Below are 13,325 nucleotides of genomic sequence, written 5' to 3' on the forward strand. Positions count from 1 at the left end.
TAACTAGCGAATTTCAAACGCCATTTTCGAAAAGTGGCAGCAGACAACATTTCAGTAGAAGAGTGGGGGGGAAATAAAAAAGACCGGTAGTAAATGGCAGCTCGTGAAAATGAATGTTGTTGCTTTTTTTTTCTTTGAGAGAATGAAAGAAGAAAGACCAAAAAGAATGAAGGAAAAGAAAGCAGCGGTCACGCTCCGTGGAAACGGTTTCATTCCTCTTTCATCTTCCAGAGATTTATCCATCCATTTTTTCTCGTATCTATCGCCTTAAATGTAGGGCACACACACACACAAATTCGTAGGAAAAGTAGAAAGAAAAAGAACTGGCCAGGCAGTTCGGCCATATCCTTTTGCCTTGACTTGCTGGTCCCGCTCCAGTCAACTCATTGATCAAACTCTCTCGTTGACGCCTGGTCGCTTGATCCCACGCTTCAATGGCCCCTTTTTATATTTTTTTTCGTGCCATGCTGTTGTTGTTGTTTTTTGTATCATCGAGTTGAGACGGACGGACGTGTAATTCGGAATGAGACAACGTGTAATTATCGCCGAGACTGACGTTCATATCCTTATATTTTTCTCTTTTTATTATTTATTTTCCAGGAAAAGAAACGGGAGGATCGTCAGTGGCGACCAAGACGGAGGAGAGCGCCGTTACCGAGGAGCGGATCGCCCACATCCTGCACGAGGCCAGCGCCGCTCTACGGGCGCAACAAGTCGACGATTCGGGTAGCGACGAGAGCAAACCGCCCAGCCAAACACAGGTATGTTACGATCGCCTACACACTAATAATAAATAATAAAAAAAATGATGGTAATCATAAAAACAACCAGAACAAACACTCACTGGGCCGTTCAAAAAACAAAAATTGGGCAAGTTGACAAATAAGTCGGAAAACCGATCAAAAAAGAAAAAAAAAAGGGTTGTTGTTGTTGTTGGTTGTTGTTGTTGGGGCTTTAGTATATATTTAGTATTGGTAACAGTTGTGCGCTGTCTATAAAAACGAGTTGGAACATCTGCTCTGCGCTGTGTGTGCTACTAGAGAAAATATCGACGACTGTGGGCGGGGGAGGACGTGCGGCTCGGTTCGTTTTCTGGACCGCCGAAGAAAACGAGCACGTCTGGACATTAAATGGACCGTTTCGCCTGCACCCACCCTCGCATTAAAAATGAAATATTTTTGCAGGCCAAACCGACCAACCCCCTTTTTTCTTTTTTTCCTATCCTGTAGTTTAGTTCTCACTTTTTTTCTGGTGCAGGGGGAAAATTCCCCTTTTGTATAGCTTAGCACTGTTATTGTCCAGCTGGTTATGATTATTATTACTATTATTACATGTATCTAAGCTCGGTTTGATATTGTTGTTGCCACGGGGCATGCGGCGGATGACGTCGATCCATGTTGTGTGTTACATCGTTTTAATTTTCGTCTTCTTCTTTTTCCGCCCGTTTCCGGTAGACGCCATCGCCCGGACCGAAAGTGGAGCCGATCTGCTCTTCAGCCGCCGCCACGTCCAGTGCCACTACGACCACTACAACTCCCACCTCCTCATCTAGCCACCACCACCACCACAACAACAACAACAACAGCAGTAGTACTACCAACATGTTGTTGCAACAGCAGCAGCAGCAGCGTCGCGGACGCAAGCCCGACCACGACGACATCTCGCAGGAGCAAGTGCTGCGCATCTACCACGACGAGCTGGCCAAGATGATGTCGGGGGGCTCTCCCGCCGCTTTCAATCCGGCCGCTTTCAGTCCGGCCCACCTCTCCGGATTATCCGCCCTCGCCGGAGGCGGCGCCGGTTCCAGGACTATGGCCTCCAATCTCCGCGATTACAATAGGTACGTGTCATCACTCTCGCTCGCCCCAGTCGCCCGAAAATCAAATAAAGAAAATAAAAGATCCCGAAATTGAATTTAAATAAAAAAGGAAGGGAAGGGCTAGGAGGAGGAGAAGTGGGAGGAGTGGGACGGTTCATGAAAAGCAACGAAATTGGAGTGTAGAAGAAAATGATTAGACCATGAAGAACCCAATGCGGATGGTGTGACCAGAGTGATTTACTGTTGCCCGGCATTCGTGTCGCCCTATCGTTCATCACTTTGGCGTCCGTTCAACGACGACAACAACTTGGGGAAAAAAGAAGAAGAAGAGGAGACTTGCCTTTTTTTTTCCTTAAAATTTAATGGCCTTAACATGCTTCAGCGCTCCTCCTCTGTCTTTCAATTTTTTGGGGCTTGTTTCATTTCGGTTGGTTTTTTTTTTTTTTTTTTGTTCGGCCGATTCCGGCAGCTCCTATCCGCCCGTCGAACGAAAATAGAAAACAAAAATCAGTGTGTCGAAAAGCGATTGGAATTTTTATTTGGTCGAGACGTGCTGACTGACCGGATCTTTTTTGTTTTGTTTTGTTTGTTCCAGATCCTACACTAGCGCGCTCTTTGAGCGATCGCCGGAAGAGATCCGCATGGCCCTGGATGTCTACCAACAGGAGCTGAACCGGTTGATGCAGCCGCCGACTTCCTCTTCGGCGTCATCGGCTGCCAATGCGACAACGACGACAACGACAACAACGACGGCGTCGACGACGACAACGGGCAATTTCACTTCGACGCCCGCCGGCAGCGCCGGAAGTCAGCATCAATCGACAGCGACGACAACAACCGGACAACAACAGCAGCATCTCAGCAACGGTTTCCCACAAGACCTGTCGCTGCCCAAGAGCGCGGCAGGAGCCGGGAGCGTCAGGAGCGACGAGGAGAGCTCGGAGCGTGAGGCCGTCAAGATGAGGTCGGCCGTGCCGGCCAGCAGCAAATCCTCGTTCCTCCTCAATGCCAACGAGAACGGAGAGCGGAGCAAGAGCGTCTCGGGCGAGACGGGCAACAACAACTTGTCGCAGTCGTCGAAATCGGTCGAGAACTCGATGGCTCTTTTCATGCCCCACTCGCTGCACAACATCCTTCGCCCGTCTTCCAGCCTGTCGCCCGACGAGTCCAATACGGCGACGACAGCTCCCACCGGAAGTGGCGGCCTGGGTGCCAGCGCCGGTGGGACGGGCGGCGTGGCCTCGCCCCTGCAGCGCATCGCTTCCATCACCAACTCGTTGATGTCGCAGCCGGCCAATCCGACCTTGCCGCAAGTGACGCAACGGCCGATGAAAGCCATTCTGCCTCCCATCACTCAGCAGCAGTTTGACACCTACCAGAACCTCAACACGGAGGACATCGTCAAAAAGGTACAGACAAAAAATAAAATAAAAAATCTCCTCCCGGCTTATCTCTCGTCCCCGACATCCGGTTTGCTCCAGCTCGTTGTGCGATCCCAATTCCAGACAAAACACACACCCCACACACTTGGCAGTTCGGTTTAATTTGGCTGCCAGGATCCACAGTGGCTGCTGCAAAACAATAAGTTGAATCAATAACTCATTAAAGACTAGAGGAGAGCACAAGCTACTAGCAGCCGGCCCGCAGAGAATGCCAAGATTTCGCAGCCAAATTTACCCGCCCGTCTTGGTGATCGCTTAGATATTGAGAAAGGGGTGGGGGGGGGGGGCGAAAGTGAGAGGCTCCTCATTGCATCGGAATTGCTCCTGACTCCTGCATTGTTGGGTATTGGATAACTTCTAGCCGTGGCCGAGCCACACACAATAGCTATACGAGATCTATTCCAGGAGTAGTGCGAGGAGCCTTTCATAGTTTCGCTAGTACACGGTACCCAAAGGCGGGTGCACAATGGCTCCTGGCTCCTAACCGCTTGGACGGTTCACAAAAGCGTTCACTCGTCTCCTTGTCTCAATCTCCCGGCGCGCCGAACTTGCCGATGGCAAGCGAGAAAGAGGTGCGGAGAAGGGGGGGAGGGATATAGATCCAGCAGTATCCAGCGCTCTCGTCTATTGTCTTGGTGGCCGTAGCTAATTGAAAATACCTGGAAGGACTGAGAAAGCACACACCGAAATTCTCTCCTCCTTACCGGCACCGCATTCACCCGAGAAACCCTCGCGACTTGTTGTTGTTGCACGCTCCCCCCCCCCCTTCTCTCGGCGTGTTTTCTCTGTCTGTTGAGTTTGTGTATGCCACAAGTCACGATACAATCCATTCTCTACCCCCTTTTCCTGCTGTGGCCGTTCTCCGGATCAATTGTTCCCCTGGATTCAATAGAAAGAAGGGCGAGGGTTAGAACCACCTCCGCCACCTCCTTCCAACTCGATGCATTTTGCACCTGTCGAATTCTCTTTCACTCCGGCGTTCGCTTTCTCCCAACTCCCGTTCTAAACGCACTTCTGACTTTGGTGCGTACGACGGGACAAAAGAGAGCTCGACGATTGTTTTGGAGAGGGGTGGGGGAGCGAGATGCTAACGGATGGAATTAGAGTTGAGAAACAATTGAATTTGAATAATAATCGTTTGATTGTTTGCTGTTTTCTCCTTGCAGGTCAAAGAGCAGCTGAGCCAGTATTCCATCAGCCAGCGACTGTTTGGCGAGTCGGTACTGGGCCTGTCTCAGGGCTCCGTTTCAGACCTGCTGGCCAGGCCTAAACCGTGGCACATGCTGACCCAGAAAGGCCGGGAGCCTTTCATCCGCATGAAGATCTTCCTGGAAGACGAGAACGCCGTCCACAAGTTGGTCGCCTCGCAGTACAAGATCGCACCCGAAAAGCTGATGCGGACTGGCGGATATTCCGGATCTCCACGTAAGTCTTCCTAACTCAAATTTCATTTCGGTTGTTCCAATTTTATTATCGCCGGATTAATTAACTTTTGTAATTGTTTTATTTCGAATAACAGAATCCGCGGCTTTGAAGAACTCTGTGGCCAAGATGATGACACCCACGTCGATGCCGGCCACTTCACCGGCCATGTCGAGCGGAAATTCCACCGGTGGTGGCATGGATTTATCGCCCAACAGTCTGGCCCATTCAGCGCTGGCCCTTCATGGCCTCAGAGGTCCCGCCAGCGCCTTGGCATCGCTGACCCACGGAGCCGGATTGGATTTGAATTCGTCCATGTCTGGGCGATCGAGTCCCATCCCGAGTGGTCTGACTTACGGCGCCACTTTGGCCCACTTCATGTCGGCCCAGTCGAGCCTCAACCAGCGTAGCCTCGCCTCTCAAATGGCCCACCACCACCAGCAGCAGCAGCAGCAACAACAACACCACCAACAACAACAACAACAACAGCAACAACTGCATCAGTCGCCCGTACTGGTCAAGATTGATAAGAATTCCAGCTCGTCTGTTAGCAAGTCGCTGTCCAACACGCCCCTGGGCGGCCATAATAACAACGCCACGAGCAACGGTCTGACACCCAGTCCTATGGACGACAGCTCGACACCCACGCCCGGCCTAACTGGGTCGGGTATTCCCACTTTGGCCGCCTATTCTCTGCCGGCGCACAGCGTCTACGAGCTGGCGGCCCTGACGCAAGACCTGGACACCCAGGGAATGACGACCAAGATCAAGGAGGTCCTTCTGGCCAACAACATTGGGCAAAAAATCTTTGGTGAAGCCGTCCTGGGCTTGTCGCAAGGCTCCGTCTCCGAGCTGCTGTCCAAACCCAAGCCGTGGCACATGTTGAGCATCAAGGGCCGGGAGCCTTTCATCCGCATGCAACTGTGGCTGAGCGATCCCCGCAACATTGAGCACATCCAGCGGCTGAAGACGGAGCGACGGGAGGCCGGCAAGCGTCGACGTGATTTGGGCTTCCCCATGGGGGCGACGGACGCGGCCGGACCCAATTCCAACGCTTCCAGCAACACCAACTCGTTCATGGGCGGTGACAATTCGAGCAACGATGGCTCGATGGGCGGCAGTCCGTCTCCGTACGGCGGCAACCCCAACCACCACCACCACCACCAAGCCACGTCGCTGACGACGACGGGCGCCGGCGCCTCGCTGTCCTCCTCGTCGCCGTCGCCGGCCAAGAAGCAGCGCATCCTGTTTTCTGACCAGCAGAAGGAGGCGCTCAAGCTGGCCTTCAGCCTGGATCCTTACCCCAGCACGTCGGCCATGGAGTTCCTGGCCCAGGAGCTGAACCTGTCGACGCGGACCATCACCAACTGGTTCCACAACCACCGCATGCGCCTCAAGCAGCAGCAGTCCAACTCGCTGGATTGTTCCACCAAGGAGGAGATCTCGTCGTCGGCCTCGCCGGCCACAATGGCCAACGGCGGTCGCGAAAGCTCGGGACAGTTTGATCCCATCCACTTCCGGCTCCTCTTCCACCAGCGTCTCTTTGAGATGCAGGTCGCTTCCGGCGAGGAAGGCTCAGGAGGTCACCACCACAACCCCGCAAGTGGCGGCGGTGGTGGTGGCGGTCATCACCCCGGCGCCGGCGCCGGTGGCATGGCTTTGCCCGCCTCTTTGGCCGGACTCCCGCCTCAATTGGCCGGCAATTTGAACATGATGGCCTCGCTGGGCATGCCCTACCCGTTCTACGCCACTGGCATGTTGTCGCAATTCTGCATGGGCCTGGGCAACCCTTCGCCGGACATGGCACCCGGAGCCGAGGGACTGGACTTGACGTTGGCCAGGCAACGCGTTGCCGCCCTCGGCCAAAGCGACTCGGACGCCGAAGATAGCGACTGCGAATCGGACACGTCGAGTCGGACGGGACCGACGCCGCACAGGGACTTGGATCGCCGACGTGGTGACAGCCGGCCCCCTGTCAAAATGCCCAGTCCGCTCATGTCAATGATCGCCCAGGCCAAGACGGCGGCCAGTCTCGGCATTGCGTCTCAGGAGGGACCGGCCTCCCAGGCAGCCGCCCGATCATCTCGAAGGAGTCGCAAACCCGCCGCCCCTCAGTGGGTCAACCCGCACTGGCAACAGACGTCGGCCGTCCGGGAGCGCGTCGAGTCGGAAGACGGGCGTGACAGCAGCGAGGAGCGCGACAAGAAGAAGGCCAAACATTTCTCGTCGCTCCACCACCGCAGCGTCGACGCCAATTTGAACAATTTCGTCGAATCGGACGCGCCGGCTGCGGGCGGTCGGGACTCGTCAGCCGAGCGGCCCTCGGTCCGGGCCACCGTCGACGACGACGACGACGACAAGTACGACAACGACGAGGAGGAAGACGAGGAAGACGAGGAAGAGTCGCCCAAGCGACTGACTATCCACCGGCCGCGGGCCGGCAGCCTCAGTCCGTCTCGTCGGGCCTCACCTTCGCCGTCGCCGTCCTCGGACGAGGACAAGATGGACGACGAATCGGAAGCCAAAGACGACGACAACAACGAACAATCTTAACCTCCTTCCTTCCCACCTTCCTACATCAATCGAACGACATTGTCCCGCGTGTGTGTGTGTTGTGTGTGTTGTGTCGGTGTGTGTGTGTGTGATTCGTGAGGAAAGCGATTGGGTGACAACTCGGGAGCTGAACTATACGTCTAGACGTTTCTCCAGTGCGCCAACATATTTCTCTCATCACGCAACTTCACCCCCTCTCCCCTCCCCCCAGCTCCTCCCTTCCTCCTCCATGTCTCTCGTTAATTTCGTATAAGAGAACGAGAGAACGGTACAACACAGCCGAGGTGGGGTTGGTTATTTTTGTTTTTAAATTTCCCGCCCCGATTTTTATATTTAAAAAATAATGGTTTCTTTTTTTAAAAGCCAGTCAGAGCATTTTTTCTGCTCTCAAAAATTGAACGTGAAAATGATCAAGAAAAAACAAAAATCGATATGCGCGGACCGAGTGCGAGAGTGCGTGATTGTTTGTTATATTAATTATTATAAATATTGATTATTAATTAATTATTATTAATTAAGTTGTTTGGTCATTTTTGTGTTTTTTTTTTTTTTTTCTTTTTTGGTTTCTTTGGAAAGGGAAGGGTTTTTGACGTGTGTGATAATCGGCCGGAGATGATAGCCGAACGCAGGTCTCGTCAAAGTGCCACCTGGTGGTCAGAACGGACAGAAATGGGATGACAGTGGGGGAATAGAGAAAGCTGCAAATTTAAAAGATAAAGAAAAACAATAACTAATCAAATTGGGGACAAAAAAAAGTTTCGTCAAACAAATCACACACACAAAAAATTTTTCAAACTCCTTGGATAGTTATAGTGTGGGATTTTTCAAAATTTGATTCCGCATTCATTCGAAGAAATGGAAACAAAATAAAAAAAACACGTACGTTTGCTCTTGGATGAGCACCCCTTTTCTTTTTTATCCTCTTCTTCTCTATTAAAAATTAACAAAACAAAAAAAGAAAAAGGAAAATTTTATCCCCTCCCATTTGTTGGGTGTGTGACATTCGCGTCGTGTCACTCGTTCATTACCAGTTCCTCCTCTTCTACGGACGCCAGTTATTTATTTATTTATTTTTTTTGTTTGATCCTATATATCTTTTTACTCGGTTGCCCCCGTTCTATGCGTTTTTGTAGTTGACACCGACATCACTACACCCATCCGGTGTATAGGGGGGCAATCCACCGAACGAAAAAAATATATATACATGTCTGGCGCCCGCCTATTTTGCATTTCAAATCTAAAAAAAGAAACGAGCGCGTGTTTGTTTCGTCTTTATTTTTTTTTCCCCTTCATCAAAACTCTTTCTTAACCAATTAAGTTATCGAGTAAAAGAAGAAAAACAAAAGGCGAGAAAAAAGTTTCCACTCATCTCATCCGACTCCAAAGATGTCATGTTTTTGTTCCCATTTCGGTTTGTTAGATGTGCTTCCCTTTGAAAGAAATTGGTGAGAGCAGCTTCCGTTTTTGATTGGGAGGGATTTGTTTTGTTTGTTTTGTTTTTTCTTTCCGCTTCTTAACCCGTTCTGACCTCCAATTTTATTACAAAATTGATTCGAAATGGCGAAGGTCTCTAAATCGTAACATTGGCCCAGTGAAAGTACAGTGTGTGTTCGTAATTAGAATGAATTTAGTTACCGTTTGCCGATTGTTTGTCTCATCATTGATGAAAGGAGGAAATGGGTGGGGGGTATTTGACGTTTGCAAAAATCACGAAAAAAAATTCATTTAAAAAGATAAAGAAACATGTCCGGTATTAAATCTCTCGGTTTTTTAAATAATTTTGTTTGTTGGTTATTTTGCGTTTTCGGTTGCGTGTGTGTTTGTGTCGGGAGGGTGTAATTTGTCTCATCTTCATTTTCTTTTGCAATGATCGTCTCTTTTAATGGTTCCATTTAAAAAAACAAAACTACCGCCAGGTGAAAATGATTTTCTTTTTTTGTTGGTCACCGTATTGATTGTGTTAAACGTCCGCTCTCCATTAAGTGAACGCATGTCGGTCTCTAGCGCGCCATAGACAATTTTTCTTTTTTTCAAATGGTCGATTAATTGTGTGTAAGTTTAAAAATACCCAGACTACAAAAGTAACAAGTTGCGTTGTTTTATCGCTGTAAATAGATGATTTTCATTCGCCGGTCTCGAGATATATATTCAATTTATATATCCGGTTCCTCTTTTTGTCCCTCCCCCCTTTTAACCTCAATATTCAAATGGGCTGGATGAATGTCGAGGGGTTCGGGACGAGTATTAATTATTTTCGATTTGGCTGTGTGCGTTCGTTCGTTCGTTTCTCTCTTTCCCACCAAAAATTAAAAAAATTAAAAAAAAAACTCGCCCTCCAAATTTCTCTCTCTCTGTCTCTCTCTCTCTCTCCGTAATTTTCTCGATGATTGTAACTATATATTTTTCTGACTTATATATATCAATCGATGTAATAAGCGCGCGAGAAAAAAGCAAAAACAAAACAAAAATGCCGGAGAAAAATTTTGTGTTGTTTTTTTTGTGGATGTTTTTGTCGATTTTCTCCCCCCTGCCCCCGTTGGGCCTCTTCGTCTCATGTTCGTTCAAGTATTCGTGCGTGATGCCTGCCTATGTCTCTGCCTGTGTGTGTTCTATAATATAGACAACAAATCGTTTCCTCTTTTTTTTTTAAATCTTAGATATTCGTCATGCAGCAAAAACAAGAAAAAACCTATCGAGTGAGATGAAACCTCTGTCTGTATTTTTCTTTCCTCCCTCGGCCTAACTATTTTTTAAAAAATCTATTCAGTTTCTCTCGTACATACATATTATAGTTGTAGGGATGACGGAAAAGACAAACCGAATGCCAGTGTGTGTGTGTGTGTGTGGTTGGTTTCCCTCTTTCTGATTCATTCGCCCGCAAAAAGGTGGCGAATTCGTGTGTGATGCCATGGCCAATCCCCGTGATGAGTTCATCCAATACTTTTGGTCTCTCTCTCTCTCTCTCTCTCTCTCTTTCCCCCCTCATTCTTCTTGCTCGTTCCTTGCTCGCAACGCACGTTTGCCACTCGCTAATCGAATCCAGCACACAACAAAACACACACAATCCCCCCTCCTCTCAAGATTATGCGTTTCCATCCGGCCAACGCGAGTCTGATTTTATTTTCGTGAAAAGAGGAAGAAAGAAAAAAGAAATAGTTGGTTTTTTCTTTTGCGTATTTATTGCGTGAATGTTGCTCCCGGCAAGTTCTTCCCCTCCCCCCTCTTCCGATCTTCGATCTTTCTTCCCGTTGTCGTTCGTTTTGTTTTTTCGCGATGACCTCCAATGAGAAGCGAATTCAACCGAAATTCTTCCAAATTCCACAGAAATAGAAAAGCAAAAAAAAAGTTGTTTGTTTGTACATACACAAATTCAAAAAAAAAAGGAAAAAAGAAGGCGCAAAAAAATACCAGACGGAATTTGATTTCTCGTTTCGTTTCTCTCTTTCAACTCTCTGACTCTCTTATTCCTTCATTTCGTTTCTTTCGTGATCATTTCTGCTCTTTCGTCCAGAAGGAGCGGAAGTTTTTTTCGAACGGAACAATACACAAACCGACCGATGTGTTCTCGAAAATGAACCACATCCCCCATCTGTATAATCTCGTTTTTCCATGGCCTTATATATAAAAAAAAGATTTTTCTGGAACCCCCCCTCAATTTTTCTTTTCATTTCTTCTTCTTCTTGTTTTTTTTTCTTTTTTTTCTTTTCCATCTTGTCTTCTTCTTTCGATTCTCTCTTTGACTCTCCTCCAGTGTATATGTATGTTTTGTCACCTTGTTTGTTCAATCTCGTGTCTCGACCCCCCCTACATCCTCGCCATTGGCCCAGTTTTGTCTCTTTCCCTCCCGATTTCCTCCGGGAAAGAAATGAAGGATTCAGAAATTTTTGGAAAGAAAGAAAAAAAGAAAAAAACGTTCTTTTTTTCTTTTGATTAATTTCACGAAATTTCTGCGTGTATTTTCCGATTTTTGGGCCCTCCCCACCCACGACCTCTCTCCAATATCTTGTTCGATTTCTTGAAACTTATTGATTGACAATTTTTGATCGCGTTTTTGATTTTCCTTGGATATTTCAATCATTACACTTGTTCCATACGCTGACACGCTCTCGTTGCATTTAACTTTGACATCCATTCAGCAAAAAAGAAAATGAAATGAACTAACCGGCCGTAGATTAAGTCTAATCCAATTGAATTTTAAGTTTTCGTTTGTTTGGTTGTTTGGTTTTTGTTTGTTTCAATTAAAAATACATTTGTGTGTGTAGGGAAAACTGGACAACTGTCGTCAGAGAATGTCAGCCTCCAATCGGAGGTTAAATCTCAAAGAGAGCTGATCGAACAACTGGAATTGGATGTCAGCAGTCTTCAGAACTTGTCGTCTCTTAATCGCGGTGAAGCCGAGGTATTTAACATTTTCTTTTTGTTTTATTTTCCAACCGATTCCATCATTACTACAGCCCGTAAGAAAGATCCGGTTTTGTCGTTTTACAAAACTGGTCTGTGCTGTTCGTTTTCTTTTTCATAAAAGCCGCTTTTGTTTTATCGAAACGTCTTGTGTAATAGTCTCTCGACGAGACTAGCGAGTGACGATGTGCCATTGACAGAAACGAGTCTTTGATAAGATTGGGAATGTTGGGGATATAGAAGAGGGACTGGTGGATGGCACACCCTCAAAAGGGGGGAGGGTTATTGATAGATGGAACCGAGTCGAAAACGATTTCACTACCGGCACACATTTTCAAGTTTCCTCATCTCTGCTGCTGCTGCTGCTCCGGCTCCTTTCTCTATCAATATCACTCCAGCCGGCTCTCCCATCTACTCCCAAGTGTCGTGTAACTTGATCGCTGGCTGATGGCCTTCTATAACGCGATCCTCGACAGCTATCATGCAACGCCCTGTCAAAATTCGATCCGCTAGGCATAAATTAACACGGACGGGCGTCAGGTATATGTATGTAGCACACTTGGCCCTAGATATAGTACATACATAGTACTCTCTCTCTTTCTCTATCGTTCCTCCTTTTTTCCCAATTTCCTCCGTCTGCCTGCCTCAATTGCATCGATCGTCGGGTCCCGCCCGATTCCTCTTTTTTCCTTTTTTTCTTTGGTTGGAGAGAGAGAGAGAGAAGGAAAAATGGGTGTTTAAATGTACGAAAGGATCTTCCTTTTTCTCTCTCTCTCTCCCCTGTGTCTAAATTTAAAATTTGATAAGAAGCGACTTGACGATTGGGATCATCGTCGTGCCGCCATTCCGTCCGTTCTAGCCCAGTCAGTCATCATAACGCCGCCGATCCGTAATGGAAGAAAACATTTCATAACGAGATGGAGGGAGGTATACGCGCACTGTGTACGCCTCCAAGGAGGAGGATGGAGGTTGAGCTGATGCCTTGAACCGAAGTTGATGTGCCGGTCGTGACAGAATCGACTTAACGAAGTGCCAAGAGAGCGAGGTCTGATTGTGATAGACAGGACCCAACAGAACGGAACTCTACGATTGATGACATTTCACTAAAAGGGGAGAGAGAGAGCGGCCTGGCCCGGCCCGGCTCGAGTCGTCTTCTTCTTCTATTTCCTCCAGCCGACTCCGATCAAGGCAAATCAAGGAGATTAGCTCCGAGCCTCAGTGCCGCATGGATGCTTTCCCATCAGAACGCCCGTCTTAAGGCTTTATTGAAATTATTTCTTGATTATTTCGGTAATGCGCCATCGATTCAGTGTGTCAAACGGCTTTCCTTTCGCAGACTCGGTACCGTCTACTTGTTTGTTTTTTTGTTACAATCGCTGGGGGGCGAGGAGGGTTATTTGGCGGAGTTCGTCTGCCGGAAAAAAATTCCGCCGTCGTCGCTCGATCGCCGCAGTTATTTCGGTTAGAACTGGGAACAAGTCAACGGCATCTCTTGCATATGTTTATAGGAAAAAAGAGGAACTGCGAGAGAGAGAGAGAGAGAGAGAGAGAGAGAAAAGGAAATGATTTGGTCGGATTTGAAACACACATCCCAGCCAAAGGGCAAAAGCCAGAAAACAGGAAACATTCTTCCAGCAGCTGGATTTCGATCGGATCACGGCGTTTTCTTCTTCTTCTTCTTTTATTTG

The 13,325-nt window shown here is 48.1% G+C and overlaps 1 protein-coding gene across 5 annotated transcripts in view; it reads left to right on the forward strand.

The window, feature by feature from the left end:
• LOC124348823 (homeobox protein cut-like) overlaps positions 1-11,335 on the forward strand; it is a 163,656-nt gene extending 152,321 nt beyond the window's left edge. For all 5 annotated transcript variants that reach the window (XM_046799114.1, XM_046799115.1, XM_046799116.1 and 2 more), the window contains 5 exons: positions 601-761; positions 1,455-1,840; positions 2,415-3,228; positions 4,428-4,686; positions 4,781-11,335. In XM_046799114.1, coding sequence (XP_046655070.1) covers positions 601-761; positions 1,455-1,840; positions 2,415-3,228; positions 4,428-4,686; positions 4,781-7,236 — 4,076 coding nt within the window. In that variant the 3' untranslated portion in view covers positions 7,237-11,335. The remainder of the gene's footprint in view (positions 1-600; positions 762-1,454; positions 1,841-2,414; positions 3,229-4,427; positions 4,687-4,780) is intronic.
• The last annotated feature ends 1,990 nt before the right edge of the window (positions 11,336-13,325 follow it).

Source organism: Daphnia pulicaria, chromosome 7, assembly GCF_021234035.1.
Source record: "Daphnia pulicaria isolate SC F1-1A chromosome 7, SC_F0-13Bv2, whole genome shotgun sequence".
Classification (NCBI taxonomy): domain Eukaryota; kingdom Metazoa; phylum Arthropoda; class Branchiopoda; order Diplostraca; family Daphniidae; genus Daphnia; species Daphnia pulicaria.